The sequence below is a fragment of the Equus quagga genome, chromosome 17 (genome assembly GCF_021613505.1).
Source record: "Equus quagga isolate Etosha38 chromosome 17, UCLA_HA_Equagga_1.0, whole genome shotgun sequence".
NCBI classification, from domain to species: Eukaryota; Metazoa; Chordata; class Mammalia; order Perissodactyla; family Equidae; genus Equus; species Equus quagga.
The window spans coordinates 38,933,806-38,954,615 of NC_060283.1; the positions used below are offsets into that span (position 1 = coordinate 38,933,806).

General features: G+C 47.3%; 1 protein-coding gene across 2 annotated transcripts in view; it reads right to left on the bottom strand.

The window, feature by feature from the left end:
* Positions 1–16,066, bottom strand: part of DGKD (diacylglycerol kinase delta) — a 75,671-nt gene extending 59,605 nt beyond the window's left edge. For both annotated transcript variants that reach the window (XR_006885805.1, XM_046643820.1), the window contains exons 1-2: positions 15,956–16,066; positions 14,215–14,295 (exon numbers count right to left, since the gene is read on the bottom strand). Coding sequence is in view for 1 of the 2 variants with exons in the window: in XM_046643820.1 (XP_046499776.1) it covers positions 14,215–14,295; positions 15,956–16,048 (174 nt within the window). In the remaining variant the exon portion in view is untranslated. The remainder of the gene's footprint in view (positions 1–14,214; positions 14,296–15,955) is intronic.
* Positions 16,067–20,810: the final 4,744 nt, after the last annotated feature.

The following is a 20,810-nucleotide window of genomic DNA, read 5'->3' on the forward strand; positions in this document are numbered from 1 at the left end:
AAGGACCGAGAGCGAGCAAAGGCCACCCCCCCAGGGAAACCCACACCCTCTCCTGGGCATGGGGACTCCACATGGGAGCTGCTCTCGGGAGACCACCCTCACCTTCCCCAAAGTCCTTCCTGTGGTCTCAGATGCTTGTTCCAGCAACATCTTCAACAGGAAAAAGTGAGAACATCTAAGTCCTTAGTCCTGCAGGAGCGCATAGGTAAAGTTTAACTCATCAACTGTGACACATCACACAATGAAATATCTGCAACTATGAGTGACCACGACAGAGACTCACAACGTGGAAACATCTATGATGAAACAAAGCCAAAATACAAAATTATAGCTAGACGGATGAGTGTATAACCTACATACAATTTAATGTTTGCCCATGAAAAAGTCTGAAGGGAGCGTGGAAAAAAAACAGCTGCCAAGCTACTGTGGAATCCTTTTTTTTTCTGATTTTAAATTTCCTTTAGAATCCTTACTACGATTTAAACACTTTAAGAGACAAGTTAGGAAGCTGTCCCGCACACGGCCGGTGTGTCGCACAGACAGTGCTCCTGGATGCTAGTCCCTGAACGCGTCTGACGTGCCTGCGCTCTTCCCACGCCATCCTCTCTGCGAGGGCCCGTCCCCCACGCCCGCTCACACGCCCAGGAGAAGCTCTGCTACCCCGGCCAGGTGAGGTGCTTCCTTCCCACCACTCTGTATTTCACACCCCTTCTATTACACCTGTCACAGGGCAGTGTAATCATTTCTGTTCACGTCTAACAGGCTGTGAGAAGTCCCTGAGCAGGGAATGCGGTCACCCACCTCTGTCCACCCTCAGGCACCCAGTAGGGAGTTTGTCACAACACAGGATTGTTGAAAGAAGGAAAAATCAGTCCTTGTAAAATAGCATCTTTTCCAATTGATTTCTGTTTGATTTCAGGAATTAGGTTGCCAGGTAAAGCCTTACTTGTTGTCAAATTATTCCTATAGTCCCCAGGGGTCAACAAGAAGTTTTCAAGCTGTCAAACTTGCTGGAGACGCACACACGGATCGAAGACGCCAGCTCCCCTCCCCATCGCTGCTCACCAGCACCCAGAAACACACAGTCCGGGGAAGCTCCTGGGTCCTGTGCACTCAAGGCATCTGCCAGCGGGTAGCAGGAACAAAATGGGGCGGCCCACAGAACCAACCACAACAATGACTGTTCCATGGGGCTTCATAAAGAAGAAACGACTCAACCTCCTCTCAGAACAGAAAGGAAGAACAGAACCCACTTCCTCGCTCCCACTCACTCGCACACGCGGCCGGTGTGTCTTGCACTGAAGACAGCCAGCTGAGAAAGAGAGCCCCTGGCCTCAGGGCACAATGGAAGAAAGTGTGACCGAGTGCACAGATTACTAAGGAGCCTGTGCTCATGCAGCATCCCACGAGTGTGGGTCCCAAAAGCGGGTGCACCTCAAAATCATGGAAAGCTTCGAAAACTCACCCATTTGTAAATCAGCATCAGAATCTTGGGGAATGGTGCCAAGAACCTCTTTTTTTCTTTTTTAAGTTCCAAAGGGTGCTAGGGCACAGCCGAGTCTGGGAACCACTGCCCGGAGGGAGCAGGAGGCAGCGGCGCATTCCCTTCTGACCACGGTGTGAACAGAAAGATCTCAGGGAAGAGGGAGTTTCCGCCCCACCCTTGAGGAATGGACAGGGTCTACAGGAGAACTTGGGGAGAGGGCCTCCAGGTTGGGGGGCCCCACAGAGACCAGAGTGACCAGTGCACAGGGCATTGGTTCCCCAGCAGGAGCAGGCCCGGCTGGAGCAGGCCTGTGTCAGGGTGAGAGGCTGGGAGAGCCCCGAAGGGCCAGATGCCCTGACTGTCTCAGGTAAGAAATGAGGAGGCACTCAGTGATTGACGCTGCTTGTAAAAATGGGCAGAATATAACTCTTTTTAATGGTTTTATATTTCAGATCTATTCCAGTAAAACTTGTCTTTCCTCTTCAAGGTCCAACTCAACGGCAGCTGCTGCCATGACTCAAGGGGGGAGAGTCAAGAGTCAGACCACGTTAGGCTGGTGCAATGGAGTGATCACAGCGGTTCTGTTTAATTAGAAGTTATTATTCAGTAAACAGAAGAAGTACACAACACTGAAGAAGTAAAAGTATACCAAACTCAAAGAAAAATTCCTAATTAAGTACCAAATGACACCATAAATCAATCTGGCTTACCGCTTTCAATGCACTCACTGACTACATACCCAGTGAGACTCTAGAATCACAACGTTCACAGCAAACACTGAGATCGGGCCTACAGTTTACGAACGCCTAGAACCCTCATCACAGCCCCACAAGCAGGCACTGCTATTACTCCCTTTCTCAAGGGAGCAAACTGAGGCTCAGAGCCATATGGGACTGGCCCCAGGTCACTCAGCAGTGAGAGGCTGAGCCGGGATTCACAGCCTGGTTCCCCAGTCCTTGCCTCTGAGCACGCTACTGTGCAAGGTCCTGCGGGGGGTACTTTCTGAGATAAAAAAGGAATATGACCTAGTCCTGCTGTCTAGGACCTTATACCCAACTGAGGAACTACAGATCGTGGACATTCAGAGACAGAGTCCCTGATCCCTCTGGGAAATCCAAAATTTGGAAACACCACAAAGCACATCACGTCCCCATCAAAGAAACAAAGGTACTCGAACATGCTACAGCATGAGTCTACAAACACGTGGGACACCTCACAGAGCACCGTCCTTCCGCAGGCTCCTTTCCCACCGCAGCGCTGGCTCTCTGCTCTCTGCCGGGAGCAGCCTCTGTCCCTGCCCTCTGGCAGCTCAGCCAGCTCTGACCATGTGGGGGACCCACAGCCCCACTGAGGGAGGGGGTCGTGAGCACCCAGCCACCAGCCTGGGGACTCAGATGTGTGCCTTGGCAAAACCAGAGCCGGCTGCTCGTCCCAGGGCTGCTGTGCCACCCAACACCAGCACCACAACTGGAGGAGTCCGAGGCGGAGGCCTCAGGCAAGGACCCCGAGTGCCACGAGTGGGTGCCAGTGAGACAGAGGGCGGCCAGGGGACATCCGTGACCGGGGTGAAGGGCTCCGGGGAGTGAAGCTTCCACCGAGAGCCAGGGTCCTCTCCAGACAACGTGGGCGTGAATGCCTCGCAAGTCCGGTGTGCTCCCGGCTCCCTGCTGCCGAGGGACACGGCCAGGGCCCAGCCCACAGCTGCTGCAGTCGGCCCTCGGCCTGCTTCCCACTGTCCACCTCAGAGGACGAGTCCCTCTGTCCACTTAGTTTAGAAAATCTTCAGTAAGTTGAACTCAGCTCTAATTCTGCCTCCCTCACAAGGGACAGAGCCTCTGACAGCAGCCACCATGAAGTCAGTCTCTGAGGGGACACTTCTAAGAAGGGAAGGGGCCAGCAATCTGCTCCTGGTGCAGGACAAAGTACGGAGCCGCCTGCGTCCCGCCCTGTGCCAGGCGACCGTGCTACCTGCGCAGAGCTGCCTGCTGAGAAGCACCTTCAGTGACTGCTCTACACCCACCGCTCTTCAAAACCCTTATTTAACTCCCAAGTCACATGAACAAAGGTCAGCACTGGCCCTATCTAGGCTTCCACTCCTCTTGCATGGCCGCAGCAGAGGCCACCTGTCCGACCTCCTCCCACGCATTCTGGCCACCTCTTCCCTCAGATCTAGTCTCCAGCAGCAGCCGGACTCACCACAAAAACCCAATACATATGGCAAACAAGTCCCAACTCCCCGCGGCCTGGAAAGCACTTCACCTCTGACCTCAGCCCACCTCTCCACCCTCACTCGCTCTGCTCCCTCTACCCGGACACTTGGCTTTGATAGCCACGGCTCACTCTCAGCCTCAGGAAGGCTTCCCTGACCCCCACCCCTGCTGCAGCCCTGAGCTACTTCCCTCACGGCCCACGGCTGTTCCTGGGACTGCTCACCACCTGCCACGCCCGTGGCCTGTGTGCTGTGGAGGGAGCTCTGCTCTTTCAGTGACACACGGGTCTGGTCCACGGGGCATGCTCTGCTGAGCGGAATCAATGAGAGGAGCAGGCCCAAATCATCCTGGACCTAGCGGTGACCAAGTCACTCTTCAGCAGAGTCATGAGCACCTACTGTGTGCTGGCACTGGGGTAAAGCAGGGGACAGAACAGACAAAAGTCCTTGCATATCCCTGCAGCATATACTACAGCATTGTAACAAACCTAACAAAGCCGAACAGACTCAGAGCTGTGATGATGAAAGAGGGATGGGGGACGGGGGGGCAGGGTGGGAACAGAGCTGTGCAGTGCCCCACCACTTTTACTTGTTTCTGCTACATTTTGAAACTTCAAATAACATTAAAGGAGGTGATGACATTTCATCAAATCTTGATTAAAATAGGACAAAGGTTAAAAATGATGGAAATACTAACGTGGAGAAATAAGTAAATAAAAGCACTAAACTCTAACAGCCCTACAATTCCTGGCGCTCTACGGCCCTAGGCTGCTGCGGGAAGACTACAAAAGAAGCCCAGGCAGGACTCGAAGACAACAACAAAAATCACTAAAGAAAGCTCGAAGATGATCAGAGCAAGGAGGGGGATGTGACCGTGCTAAAAAGAAAACATTTTAAAAATATTCTATCAAACAAGAACAAGCCTGGGATAAAAAACAAAGTAGAAAGAGCATGAAAGCTACGCTGGAATAAGGGTAAAAGTCACAATGAAATGCAATAAGAAACAAAATTAAAACTGTAATAAATTGAATGAGAGAAAACCAGCAGATCAAAATAATGCAGAAGACCACGGCAGACATGGAAGATCAAGAATCCCCAGCCCCACAGCCCCCAGTCCCTGCTGGACATTTAACCAGCCTGCCACTCGACGGCAGACCCTCAACACCCCAGCCCCCACACCCCGGGCTGCCCACCCTCCACCCCACTCTACTCTGAACCAGAAGCTGCCCTCTCTCAGTGAGGGCAGTGGTTTCCTCTGACTTTCTACACGCCCTCCCGCTTCCTCCCCTAGTTCACCCCCTACACTGCGGCCAGAGTGGAATGTTCCAATACTGCAAGGCTGGTTATTTCCCCACAGTGAACTAGTCAATTGCATTATAGGTTGAAGGACTAGTCCCAAGCCCTTCCCATGGCCTCCTATGGTCTCTCTCTCCCTCTGGCCTCAGCCGGCCACACAGCCCTTCTCTCACCTCTTCACAAAGTCTGGACTGCGTCCCCCATCACAAGGCCCTTGCACATGCTGGCCCCTTGACCTGCCCCACTCCAAAGTGCCTACAGGCACAAGACACACAGGCACAAACCCACACGCACACTCTTGTCAGGTGATTTACCACCACTCTTCACGTCTCACTTAAAACATCACTTCCTCAGGGCCAGTCTTCCCAACCCCTCCCCCAGACCAGTGGGGGGGTCCTCCCTACCGGATGCCCCATGCAGCCTCTTCCCCTGATGCCTGTCTCAGCCTGTAATTACACCCCTGTGTGCTTCACCGAGTCCCCGCCAGAATACAGCTGACCACGAAGAGTCCTCCGCATTTCTGCTCACCATTGAAACATCAGCACCGAGCACAGCGCTCGGCCCGGGCGGGCCCTCAACAGACACATGCCGAATCAGTGAGAGGAGAAATACGCAAAGTCCCCAAAGAACAAGACAAAGCACACGAACCAGTATTATACAGAAGAGAAAGGACTTTGTTAAAGTTGGAAAACCAAAACCAGACCCTGGAAGACAGGGGGTTCACTATCTGCCAGACAAACTGGTAGCAAAAACCAGTATCACACAAGACAAGGAGAATCCCACCAGATTTCAAGCAGAAATGTACAGCTGTCTTCAAAGACGGGTGCCTCCCCTGAGCACCAACACGGAAAACAGTATGTTGTTGGGGCTAATGAAAAATACCATATTTTGATTCCTTTGTGGCCAGCAGAACACTTTACATCCTTTTTCTTCCTTGTTCTGTGGTCCTGTCTCATTTTCCTTAGTTTGATATGAACAACTGAAGAGCTGGTGACACAAAGCATGGAGGAGCGTGTTCTATGTGGCTAAACACTGTCTGGTACAAAGCTTGACCAAAAAAAGGACATTGCATCCCACAACTAGAATGACCCACAACTAAAATATACAACTATGTACTTGGGGGATTTGGGGAGAAAAAGCAGAAGAAAAAAGAAAAAAGGACATCGCCATTTGGGCTGGCTATAAGCAGATACAGCAGAAGAAAATTTGTGAACTGTAAACAAGTAAAAAAATAAAAAGGAAATTTCCATTCAAATCATTATCAAATATAAAGGTTAACAGTGCATACACCACTCACAAAAATGCAAAACAGAAGACAGGTACCAAGGAAGCATTAAATCAAGAAAGCAGAATAGAGTCAGGCACAAAGCACAGGAGACGTGCGAAACTCCCAACAAGCAGAAAATGTCTAAAGTTCACTATTACAAGCAAAATGTTCCAGACCGAAATAAGACAAATTCTAACAATACACTGCTTACAAGAATTAAATGTAAAATAACAAGGAAAAACTAAAGATAAAAGTGGAAGCAAACCTATCGATTAAGTTCTGAACAAAGGAAAGAAAGCGTGGCAATATTAATGCCAGAGTACCGTTCATGATGGAGACTATTCAGTGTAAAAGAGATGTGACTTTATTAACAAATGATCACTCAGTCACCAGGGCATTAACATTTACGTGCTTCAAAGAGCTTCAAAAATAGGGAAGCTGAGAACTGTTAGAAATACAGGAATAAAACGACAAGTATAATTGTCCTGAAAGAGATTAATTCCTCATTATCAGTGTGTGGAAGAGAAAGCAGATAAAAAATACGATCATAAGAAGACCCGAGCAACAAAGTTTGTAAGTTGTGATAGATAAAGACCAAATTTTATTCCCCATGGTAAATACACTATCTTTCAAGTACATGGTATCCAACATTTCTCACATTTTATAATGAGTGATCTTGATGTCAGATACTTAACAATGTCACAGAGTGACAAGATACAGAAAATATTAAAGTAATGACAATTGCTGATTCATAAGTGGAAGCCAAAAAGGCCGGGAAGCTGAACAGAGCTTTTGGCAACACCATAGGACTGGTGGGGAAAATACCAGAATTCAGAGCCCAACAGAGAATAAACCCCTCAAACTTACAGCTGAGACTCCTGAGGGAGTATTCCACAGGAGCAGAGGAAGGGAAAAGAGCCAATCGGAGAAAGCAAAACCCACCTTCGGAGGAGCCCTATCACACACTGGAGCTACGATGATCTGCTAACTTGCCTTCTTGCCAGAAGCACAAGTAAATCCTATGGGAAGACATCATCCCAAAATTATCTTAATCTTTTAGACAGTGTCTGTCAACCAAAATTAGCAGGCATACCTGAAAATAACTGCCAGAACGTATCCTTGTCATTAAGCGACGCAGGACTATATATGTAAAATTAAAATATACAACAAATCAGCAGAGAGGCGGCAGGTGAGGATAGAGAGTTTTTTCTAAATACCACAAATTAACTATAATTTCAATAGCAATGAAAAGTATAGAGAGTTTAAATGCCCTAAGATCCTTGCATTGTCTGGGAAGCATGAAAAATAGTAATTTGTAACAGAATTTAATAAGTCAAGGATGCATTTTGTAACATATAAAATTTCCACTAATACATATGAAACAAGTTAAAAGAGAAGGGAAAACAAAATAATTCACCCATTTAAGAAACGAAGAAAAGTATGAAAAAATATAAAACGTGAAACAGAGAAAATAAGTAACAATCTCACTCAACACCTAATAGGACAGGCAGAAAAACAAATCTGAAGGTTTTAAAAGATTTGAGAAAAATGATTGAACTTTTGTCCTAATCGACAGCAGACAAGAACGACTGCATTTAAATTCTGTTCCAATGCAGGTGGAACATTTATGAAGAGTGACCGTTTACCGGGTCATAATGAAAGTCTCAACAACTTTGAAGGACTGAAGTCACAGAGTATGTTCTCTGGGCACAGGAAGAAGTAAGCTGGAAATCAATAACAACAAAACAACTGGAAAAATTCCCCAAAAACATGAAATTAGGAAATACACAGATCAGGAGACACCAAAGGAGAGATGAGTCCATTGACACCAAATATCTAAAAGAGCCAAACTAATGCAGGGTCAGAGGTCAGGAGGGTGGTCACACTTGGAGAGGGAGGGCAAGGATGGGCGGACGTCAGGAGAGGGGCTTCTCGGGGCCTGGATACGTCCTGTCGCTTGACCTGCATGCTGGCCACACATCAAGCTCTGCCCTCACATTTGTGCACTTTTCGGTTTGGAAGTTATGTCTCAATTTAAAAATTTATTTAAAATATATGAAGTTCCAGCAAAGCAGAAACGCTGCTTTGACAACTCCTCTGAAGAGTTACGGTAGTAAAAATAGACCCTTCAGCACAAATCTGTAAATTTTGTGATCATGAGGCTGAAAATCAATTAAAAATGTTAGACAATGGGAAGAAAAGAAATATAAAGCAAGAGAAGCATTTTTACCTGACAACTTTTGCCCACTATTACTGTGTGAAATCTAGTGTTAAAAAAAAAGACTACTAAAATTACTATAGGCAATGAGGGCAAATCCAGACAGATAGAGAAACGGGATGGGGGGATGGGTTGAACTCTAAAACTACAGAGCTGACCATCAGAAAGCACATGAAAATCAACTCATTAGGGGAGGAAAACAAACGGCCGCTGAACTGTGAGAGATGTTCGACCTCACTTTGACAATCAAAGAAACAAATTAAAACAAATTACCATTTTCACACTACCAAAGTGGCAAACATACTCTAATAGTTTAACACATGGTATTTGTAAAAGAATAGAAAAAAGCACTTCTTGAAGTCCCATTGATGTGAGTTCTAAGGGCAATGTGGCAGAATATACAAAAGCCTTTTAGCTCTCACAGACTAATACTAACATGTTTCATCATCAAAAACATACAATTTCACATTATTACAGAGTCTAGGACATGAAGCTGACAAACTGCCTTTTTCTCTTCACGCTGCTGTTTTTTGGCCTTGTAAGGGATGACCCTGCTGGAAGGTGACCATGCAGAGGACACTGCTCTACTCCCATCTTCCGAAAGCTCCCACTGCTGCTGTTCCGCCCATCAAGAACCTAAAGGCAATCTACGTCTTTCTTTCTTTTTCTTGAGGAAGATTAGCCCTGAGCTAACATCTGCCGCCAACCCTCCTCTTTTTGCTGAGGAAGACTGGCCCTGAGCTAACATCTGTGCCCATCTTCCTTTACTTTATATGTGGGACACCTGCCACAGCACGGCCTGATGAGCGGTGCCATGTCCGCACCCGGGATCCAAACTGGCGAACCCTGGGCCTCTGAAGCGGAACATGAGCACTTAACCCCTGCACCACCAAGCTGGCCTCGGCAACCTAAGTCTTTAGCTTCATCCCAGCCACACTTCATTCTTAAAGAACAGGAAGGCAAGCAGACCCATCTCCAGTTACATAATTCTCATTTGTACCATTTCTTCCATCAAGCCTGTGTAAAAATCTCTCCTCGCCCCCAAATATTTCCTCCCCTTCCCCTGGAAATCCCTTGTCCCTCACGTCCTTATTTCGTTATGGTATAATTCTTTGGCCATTTTAGGGAGGAATAAAAATGGAGTCTTTTCTAATGTGGAGCACATTTACTCACACTTCTACAGCTACAAAAGGTTCCTACCCGCTGGTTGATTCATGATAATAGTAGCTTTCACTGACTGACTGTTTGTATCAGGCATGCAATTTTAGTAGAAGTTGTGGAATTTGGAAATTACTACTGGAATAGCTGGAAAACCAAATGAGACATTCCAGGAAATTCGGTTCTGGGCAAATACATTCATCGCATCTGCACTCGCTCCCTCAGCACGTGCACCAGGCCCTGACTGCACCACGGTCCAAGGCTGGGCCTGCCTTCCAGGAGGGCACAGCTGACTGAAGAGAGAGCTGCACACAGATTCCTGCAGTTCGCCGAACGATAAGTGACAAGTTCAGAGTTCAGACGGCAGATACTGCAGGGAGCTAGAAATAGGAAAGATCAAAAAGCATGAATGTGAAGCAAAGAAAATATTTGTATTCCCTACAGCCCAGGGCCCAGAACCTACTGACCCTCTATGGAAGCCTGCCTGGGAGAAGTGGGCACCGGCCAACCGGCCCCAAACACTTCCCATTGATCCCCATATTCCGGATGCCCTCACGAGTGCTCAGGGACGAGCCCCCGTAGATTGGAATGTTCCTGGGGAAACTCAGTATTAATCTTTCTCTTGTCCTTTCCGCACATCCTTAGATGAAAAGGCAGCTTTGAGAGCACTAACAGAGTCTAAAATAAACGTGAAGGAATCGGAGCCTCGCCCTCAGGGCTGGGAAGCAATCTTCCATGCCTCCCGACCGGAAAGGAGCTCCGAGGCTTCCCCAACACAGGACGCGCTCAACATCTGGACCTCAATTATCGCACTCTGAACACAGCTTCCCATACAAACAGTACATAAATCAGGGCTCGTTCTCAGATCAGGCCGACAAAGCTCCATAGCAATGCCTGCAGTACCAAAAGCACAGTGCCGCACTATTTTCTCCAGATCTTTCATTGAGATTTAATTCCCATACAGTTCACTCTTTTAAAGTACACAGTTCAGTGGTTTTAGCATATTCACAAGCTTGTGCAACCATCACCGCTACCTAATTTTAGAATATTTTGTCACCTCCCCAAAAAAATCCGGTACCCATTAGCACTCCTCCTTCCCCCACAGCCCCTCACAACCACTCATCTAGTTTCTCTCTGCAGATTTACCTATTGTGGCACCTCGCATAAACAGTAGCACAAAATATGTGGCCTTCTGAGTCTGGCTTCCTTCACTCAGCACATTTTCAAGGCTCATCCAAGTTATAACATGTATCAATACCTCATTTATTTTTCAAAAGCCTTTTTTTTTTTTTAAAGATTTTTTTATTTTTTCCTTTTTCTCCCCAAAGCCCCCCGTACATAGTTGTATATTCTTCATTGTGGGTCCTTCTAGTTGTGGCATGTGGGACGCTGCCTCAGCGTGGTCTGATGAGCAGTGCCATGTCCGCGCCCAGGATTCGAACCAACGAAACACTGGGCCGCCTGCAGCGGAGCGCGCGAACTTAACCACTCGGCCACGGGGCCAGCCCCTCAAAAGCCTTTTAAAAGTTCATACTTTCTACCTCAAATGGAATTCCATTTCTAAGAATTTATACTATGGAAACAATCTGAAATGTACAAAAGGATCTGTGTACAAGAGTACATCACAGTATTATTTATGACAGGAAAAAATGGAGTGTTCAATATAGGGACTGGTTAAACAAACTTACACATGTAACAAATGGAATACCATGCAACATTAAGAAACAAGATTTTGAAGGATATTATAAGAGAAAAAGCTCATTGTTCAGTGAAGAAAGAATGTTAAAAACTATATTTTATTAAATATATTTGGTGGGAATGACATAAACCAAAATATATTACTCGTTATCTTCGTATAAGAATAATATGGATGGTTTTAAATTTCCTATTGGTATTTATGTACTTCAAAATTTTCTTCAGTAACTTGAATGATCAGAAAAGTTATTTGTCTTTAATAACATTTTTCTACTAGGAGAAAAAACAACTTTTGGAATGTGAATAGAAAGGTACTCTGGGGCCTGGCCCCGTGGTCGAGTGGTTAAGTTCACCCGCTCCACTTCGGCGGCCCAGGGTTTCACCAGTTCAGATCCTGGGCGTGGACATGGCACCGCTCATCAGACCACGCTGAGGCAGCGTCCCACATGCCACAACCAGAAGGACCTACAACTAGAATATACAACTATGTACTGAGGGGATTTGGGGAGAAAAAGCAGGAAAAAAAAAAAAGAAGATTGGCAACAGTTGTCAGCTTAGGTGCCAATCTTTAAGAAAAAAAAAAAGGCACTCAGAGTTAAATGCAGAGTCCCTCATGTTTTTTTATTTTTATATATATGAAAATAAGAATATGCCAATCAATAAGTTGTTTTAAAAAGATGTGAAAAGCAGAAAAAAGACAATAAATATAAATCCAGAAACTGAATTAGGTAACAGAAAAATGGAATTGATCAATAAACCAAGAACAAGTTCTCTTAAAAGCAAAAAATAATAAGATTTTAAGAAATCTGACAAGAAAAACAAGGGCTAAAAAAATAAAATTAAAAACGCAACAGAGACTCTAACCAGAGACAAAAATGTTTAAAGTGCAAATAACACCTGTTCCTAAATTTGAAGGTGTGGAATAAGTGGGAAGGTAAATTACAAAAAACTGACTCAAGAAGTGAAAAAGCTCAAATGATCTAAAAGCAAAAATAAACCTTCTAAGTTTATTTATAGCCTTACCTCCCTGAAAAGTCTTAATGACAGATGAAGTAAGTTCTCTCAAACATTCAAAAAACAATCAATTCTAAAGCTACATAAAATCTTCCAGAACACATAAAATCATGGAAAGTTACTAAGTGAATTTTATAGGGGTAGTTTCACTCTGAAATCAAAACACAAGAAAGGCTACCTTATACCCCAAAGAAAAGCACACATGGATGGGGAAACTCTGAATCCAAAATTAGGTTGTAAAACTTAACATTACCAAGAACAATTTTATTATTAGGAAACATACAAATACCTAAAACCAACCTGATCATCTAAATTAATGCCAAAACACTCCAGTGAAATTCAACACCTATTCCTATTAAAAATTCTAAAAGCCACAAATCAAAGAATAATCCATTTACATAGTTTAGCCAGTAAGTAAACACTGAAATTAATGGAGAAAAAGTAAAAATATTCCAAGTAAAACAAAGAATAAAATGAGAGAGACCATCAGGAAAGTCTGGCTAACTCGATAAGCCATGAAGCAAAACCAAGAGCAGTTAGTTACATCAAAACAAAATAAGTAGAAGTTTCAATGGAGGAAGGAAAATTCCATTCGTATCAGCAACACCAACAATCAATCCATAAATCAATACATAAGACAAAACAAAACCTTAAGGTATCTGAAACCAACACTAACCCAAAATGTCAAATCCTAAAGCTGAAGAAAATTACCCACCTTGACTGAGCTATAAAAGAGTTGAAAAAAATTAGGGAGCATACTTTATTTCTAGATGGGATAGCTTAATAATACACATGAGGAAAAATATTTTTAAATATACCATTCTTGCTATTAGAGTCACACTTTATACAGGTAGGTTCTAAAGTCAGCCCCTGAAGCCAAAATTGTGAAGTCACACAAGAAATGCTATATAGCCCTTAAAAAATATGATGAATGTTTAGAGCAAGCGACATGGGAAAATGTCCACCATCAATTGTCAAGAGAAAAAAAACCAGGTGTAAAACGAAAGGATAGTATGGTCTCAGGGCGTATGTGGGTAAAGACACAGATATTCAGAAATAAGGATAAACACTCCAGAGCGAGCAGATGGCTACCTGTGGGTGGTGAGGTCACATGATTTCATGCATTTAGAATTTCTACAGAAAGTACAACAGAACTTTAAAAATTTAGGGTGGGGGGTGGGGTGAGGACAGTTGAAAAGTAAAAAGCAAAAGAAATACACCAAAATAGCAACATTCTATGTTTTGAGGTGGCTGAACTATGGTTGTTTCTTAAATTGCTTCAACAGATTTTTCTGTATTTTCCAAATTTTATTTTCTACAATAATCATGAAAAACAAACCTCTATGCAAAACTGATAGAGAAATGTAAACTACAACACATCAGAAAAATCCATTTGGATCCTCTTGTTGTTTTGTGCTTACATGTGGCAAATTCTGTTATTCTCCAACCAGTGTTGTTTTAAGGATTAGATTCAAAATTTACCAGGAATCATTCCAATCAGAGAGAAAAGAATGAAAAAGTCTAAACTGCTCACACACATTTGCTCACATTAAAAAGGAAAGCCTGGTGGCCGGCCTGGTGGCACAGCAGTTCGTTTCACGTGCTCCACTTCAGTCGCCCAGGGTTCACGGGTTTGGACCCTGGGTGTGGACCTACACACCGCTCATCAATGAGCACCACACCATGCTGTGGTGGTGTCCCACATACAAAACAGAGGAAGATGGGCACAGATGCTAGTTCAGGGCCAATCTTCCTCAGGCAAAAAGAGGAAGATTGGCAACAGATGTCAGCTCAGGGTCAATCTTCCTCACCAAAAAAAAAGGGGGGAAAACCAAATGTGGTAACTGAGAAAGGTGTGTGTCCAGACTTACCGTAAAACTGTTGTTGACGTTTTTGGTGCTGGATTCGGCCACACTGGCATCTGTCAGGTCCACCTCATCAAATATGATCGACTGGAGAGAGACACAGGGCCTGTGGTCAGCACGGGACAAGGCACCCCAAGGCAGCACCTTCGTGAGCCCTGGCCCAGTGCTGCCCACACGCTCCCTCGACCCCAGTCCAGCACCCGCAGACACCCCCGGGCCTTGAAACAGGAGCCCTGGATGAACACTGGGAGAGCCCAGCATCTCTGCCTCTCAGAGCACCAAGCTCACAGGTGCAGCTCTGTGGCTGTCTCAGTCCAGGAGTTCATTAGTGATGGCATCCACACAGAGCAAACACAGAAAACCAAAAACAAGGCTGGGGTTTCTACATTTACTTCTCGTAAACCAGCGTGTCACCGTTAAATGTGAAATATGTGTCACACGGAGTCCCCCTGAGAGAGCAGGGGTCGGGCCTGAGCACCCTCTGTCCTTCCAGCTAGCGCATTTAGGGGGAAAGGTCCCGGCTAAAGCAAATGATTCCAGGGGAAGAGAAACAACCCAAATGGAAGGGATCGGGCCGTGAAAGAAAACAAGGGAGCAGGGCAGAAGGAATCTAGAACGACAGAGAGTCAGTAAGCCTCCAGAGCAAGGGCTGGGAATCAGGCCTGGCCGCTGCCCCCATTTTCTTCTCCTTTCTCCCCCAAATCCCCCCATCACAGCCCCCACCCTGTCTACCTTACCGTCCCCTCTAAGAGGACTCCACCGGGAACCCCTGGAGGAAATACTAGTAACTTAGAAAAGAGATTCAGCCTTTTAAGTAACCTCCCCTCCCCTCCCCCCGCCACAGAACTAAAATAACTATAAGAGTTTTTTTTAAAAATGAGGGATGTGGTCAGAACCCGTTCTAAATAAGTTGCTCTGTTCAATTTCAAATTTTAATGCACTAACTCTCTAGGGATGTATCTCAAACTGTAAATACTCAGATTCCAGATTTTTTTAATGCCAAAATATCAGTACTGACAGCAATACTGATATAAAAATACTGGCATTCAGAATACCAAAAACTAGCTTTGCAAACACACTGGTGTGTTTGATATGTGTAACGCCACATTCATTCAAACATGGCAGTAACTTAGTGACTTTTGCTGGCTCCTCCTCTCTCATTAGCAACTGCATGGCAATTCTAGCTTTAAATCTTAAGTGCAAGATGACACACAGAACGAAGATCATGGCTAGAAAGCTGGGAGATAAAGGATTTCACAGTTCTGTTCATGCCACAAGAAACTCATACACTTCAAAACACTTGTAGTTAGTTTCATGGGTGTATACCTACCTCCAAACTCATCAAGTTGTGTACATTAAATATCCACAGCTTTTTGTATGGAAATTATACTTCAGTAATGGGGTTTAAAAAAATATATTTTAGTCACTAATAAAAGATTCACAAGCCTGTGACCTCCAATCTTTCTGAAAGAAAGATATCCAACTGTAATGTGGTTATCTGTGACATTTTCTCCTTTCCCCACGGTGACACATGACATTTAAGAAAAAGGAAACGAATAAAAATCAGTGTTTATAGGAAATAAAACATGTCTTGAGACAAAATAAGCACCCAGAGAATTACGAAACTCGCTGGAAATAACAGATCTAAGACTCCAGGGCCTTTCCCAGGATGAGGACTCAGTGCCTGAGCCCCCCCGGCAGCTCCTCTCTCGGTTTCCCCCGTGAAGCTTCGTCCACTGCTCCTCACCTTCGCGGTCTTTGCGTAGTACAGCGTGCGCCCTCGAAGCTTAAAGTATCTCCTCTTTGATCGCTGGAATGAATTGTTCTGTTTGGTCAGCATCCCCTCCTTGATGACGGTCTGGAAGCACAGAAACATATTCGTGAGCATGTGCCCTGCTGAACCGCACACTGACAGTGCAGGGCACTCACGTCTCTAGCCGAGGGCCTAACAGAAATATTTCTCACACTCTCCCCAGACCTTGACCTACGGACAGACCAAGCAAGCTGCGGGAGAGGGCGAGCACAATTCTCTGAGGGGCAATGGCGTGCCTGAGTGGCGGGGGTGTCAGGGGCCCGAGGTGTGCCCTGGACACGGCCAGGGCATCAGCAGAAGGGGCCACGAGGCTCGTAGGACCACAGTGGGCAGCAGGGGGCCAGCGCACTCTCCAACTTCGGCATTTGGTATTTTTCAGCTATTCTTGGCGCTGTCTCCGTGTTGTCTGGCCTCCTGCCATTTCTCAGGAGCCTGTTGCCAAAACTGTCGACGTAGGTTGCTGTGGGGTTCAGTGTGGCTCCAGGCCTGCACCCCCCTCAGGCCTCACCCCATTCACAGGCCGGGCATGCGCATCTGCCCGGCCCGTGAAAGAGAAGGGCCACGGCCAAGTCATTAAACTTCTCTCCTGCCGTCAGTCTGATCAGGAGTTCTCTCCAGAGAATCAGAGGCAGACGCTCGCCTCGGCTCCATCACAGCCAAGGACGGGGCGCGGCTTCTCCTGGAGCTGCCTCCTCTCATATGGTGTCCCCTGGGCTAAACACCCAGTGGACGGGGGAGCCCTACGGACCACTCAGAAGTTAAATGCTCACAGAGCTACTTGACCATTCGACATTTTGAACCACTCGGAGCCATGAACACCGTCAGGACTAATAACCACCGTGCGCGAAACAAGAGCCTGCCTCTCAGCCACGGTACACTGTCCTTGACCCCACCTGACACGGGGGTCCATTCTACACGGAGTCTCATCACGGAATGGAGGTAGACTGGACAGAAATTCTGTTCAAGGACAAGAACACTGGTTCAAAGAAGCTTTTGTTTAATTACCTAATCCCGTACAGCTTTGCACTTTAAGTTACTTTTTTTTTTTTTTTTGGTGAGGAAGGCTGTCCCTGAGCTAACATCTGTGCCAATCTCCCTCTATTTTGTGTGTGGGATGCCACCACAGCATGGCTTGATGAGTGGTGTATAGGTCTATGCTACGGATCCAAACATGCAAACCCCGGGCTGCCAAAGCAGAGCACAAGGACTTAACCACCATGCCACCAGGCCGACCCCTAAGTTACTTTTTTTAAAAAGTATCTGTATGAAGCACTTGGGCACCGGGGGCCACTTAAGACGACATAAGATGAAACCAGACACAGAAACCTCATGACCCCAAATGCATCAGAAAGGAAAAGCAGAAGACCGTGCTGTCTAGTCTCTCCATCAACCCACTCCTAACAGGAAGGAGTGGACCTCGGATGCAGTGTGACCACCCGGAGAAGAACGCTGAAGAAAGCCCCCCACCCCACAAACCGCACTGCCACCCGGCCGTGCACCAGGCCCCTCCTGAGCAGCACAGTGCTGCGGGGTGTCCTGGGAGCGCAGGTCACCACTCCGCTCCCCTTCCCCATGTGGACATCCTCGGTGAGCTCCATGGGCAGGGTGGCCTGCACAGGCCAGCTCATGACGACATGCCAGGTCTGAGGGAATCTGTGCTGGCAGGGCTGGCCCGGCCGTACAAACAGCAACCCTCTCCAATGCCCGAGAGAACCAGACCAGGAGGAAAACGACTGAGAACCCACCTACTGGTTTGTGGCGTCCGCCTTCACCTTTATCCCAACCCCCGCTCTCCCAGGTAATCAGAGAGTGCCAGGAGAAGAGAGGACCCCACACATCACCCCGTGATCAAGAGAAGAGACACACCAACTACAGTCACGGCATCTGACCCCTCCATCCTTAGCGAGCAAAGGCTCTGGCTTTCCTCAAGTGCCGGAGCATGTGCCGAACCAGAACGAGGCTGACTGACGCAGGGAGAACACCCCAACCTGTGATCCCAGAGCTCCAGACAGAAACCAGTCTGTGATATAGAGGGACTACCAGCTTGTTCCCTAACATTCACAGACCCAAGTCCACATGGTGACACTCATTTCAGGGCACTCTTCAAAGACACACAACAGCTACGTCTGTGCACAGCAATGCCACCCACGGGTGCCCGCCACACTCCAGGGGACCTCTCCTCCTGACCTCACAGGACTCGCCCACAGACAAGGGCACCTCCTCGCCCCCGTAGGTCTTCCTTACCTCTGCAGGGGAAGTAATCGCTTCCATCTCTTTCCTAAATGCAAATAAAAAAAAAAAAAAAGAAACAGAACAACAACAACAAGCCCAGACCCAGAAAAGTTATAATAAGTTATCTTTGCAAGATAAATGCTCGAGTATTTTTCTTGCATCTCCCGCCACACATCTTACACATAAAAGAAAAGCAAAATTAGAACACAATCCACACACATACATACACACACACACACACACAAACCTTTCAGAAAGCGGATGAAGCTGCGATCTCGGGCTACCCAAGGAGAGCGGCTGTTCTATTTATAGAACGAGAGTGCTCAGAAAAAGACTCTGGTGGGTTTCAGCGGAAAAGGCTGGGGAAAAGATAAAGACCAGTATTTCTTTGAAGCTTTCTCAGAAACTGCATCTCTCCTCCTGATTCGCTGCGCGTGAATACTATAGATATGCTGCAGAATATTTTTAAACACTCAGTCAAAAGTGATGAACTAAAAGTGGTCAAGAAAACAACACCCCTGAACGATCTGCTGCATTTTGCCTTTGGCAGCCTGTAAATGGCACCACAGGAAACCCTGCTCGGTTGGCAGGGCTCCTCCTTGCGCCCAGCAGAGCAGAGAACCACAAGCCAAAAGCCCAGAGCCCAAGCGCAGCTCACTCAGGCCATGCTGGGCGGCCCAGCTCTTCAAATCGTGTTGTCAAACTCTTTGCACAAACAAAACGGCCAACTCCATCCTTCAAGCAATCCAAGGCCCAGGGAAGAATCCAGCAGAGTATTCAGCCTGAGCCCACACATGGCCCTGGGTGCCACAGCCACCCACTCACCGGATGGACACGCACCCAGCCCACAGGCAAGCCCGCCCTGGCACCTGCTACAGGGGAAGCTCAAGTCTCTAGTCATCCAACTCAGGAACAAAGAACTGAGTGAGGCAGCTCTGGATATGCCCTTGAAAAAGGCTTCAAACCAGTGGACAGAGAGGCGAGAGCAGGCCCCACGGGCCCTGGTCCAACCCGCCCACCCACCAGGCATCCTCTATCTTCAGGGGGCCCGTGCCCAGGCATGGGCTAAGGATGCCCCCTCTCTGCAAAGCCAGGGGGAGCCCCCTCCCTCGGCCCTCCCCTCTACTCCCTCCCCGGACACGCGGCCTCAGCACCGGCTCTGAGGGCTACAGGGACAACTGAGACCAGAGGAGGGCACAGGACACAGGGCACCAGGGAAGGAGCAATTTCCCAGGAGGGAAGGCTTCACAGAGCAGGTCTCAGAAGATGAGCAGGGTCCGAGCAGGCCAGGCAGAGGGGCCCAAAACCCTCAGGGGCCCGCCGCCTCCTCGGGGCTGCAAACAGAGCCCAACAGGGCCGGGCCCAGATCCTGACAGCCAGGCCTGTTGGTCACAGGGGTCCCGAATCAGGGAGTAGAGTCTCCCTGATGTCCACTTTAGAAAGACGGTTTTGGCCACAGGGTAGAAGAAAGGGGGAGGGGTGAAACCTGGAGGCAGGCAGAACACTCCAAACTCCTGTAAGAGGGCCGCTGGAACGATGAGCTTCAGGGAGGAAGGAGACAGGGACAGAGACATGAGAGCATTCAGGAAGGAGACCCACCAGAGGAGAGGGTGAGGAGGAGACAGGACAGAAACCCAGGATGACTCCAAGGGGTCTCAGAGGGGAGGAAGTGGCTTCCTTTTGGCCACACCGACTCTAAGGGCCTTGAGGATAGCGGGGCAGCTGAGTGGAGAGCTGGCAGCAGATATGTGGTCGAGGGTATGAGAGAAAGTTTAACAGGGAAGATGCCTCAATGAAGTCCCTTATGGAGAAGGAGGGGAACGAGAGGAGGCCCAGGGAACCAGGAACCCCAGGACACCAACATTGGGCACAGAGAGGAGGTGGAAGTCCAAAACAGAGGACGAGAAAAAAGTAGCCAGAAAATCAGGGGAGCAGATGCCAACATGCCAAGAAGACCATGTCGATGATGTCCAATACAGCAGTGAGGTTGAAAATCAGGGCTGGGAGGGACCAAGAGGAGGTCACCGAGGACCTGCCGGAACAGTCTCCATGGCTCGCCCCAGGGCAAAGCCAGGTCAAAGTGCTGGCTGTGACTGCGACAGGGATGGGAGGAAGCAAAGATGGCAGGCTGTTTCTCTCTAACTTGCATATTTCTTAACTTTCTATAAACATGGAATCATACTGAACATACCGTACTTTAACTTCCTATTTTTTCTGTCATGATATATTGTCAACAACCTTCCATATTAGTCAATACATTTTTGTGGGCTACAGAGTATTTCACTGTGCGGATGTGTGTATATCATCAACTCAGTCCCACTGCTGGGACACTGAGCATGCTTCCACTCAATACTACCAATGATGCTTCAAGAGCATGGTTATCATGAAATATCTTATTCCCTAGAGCAAATTCTAGCAGTAGAATTTGGGGACCAAAGACAGCCCAGAAACTGGTGCTCACAGATTTGCAAGCACGACGTATGACAGCAGCGGCACCGCGGGCCGGCGGGGGAGGAGGGACTGGCCAATGAAGGGGTGGAGACATGGGTGATCCAAG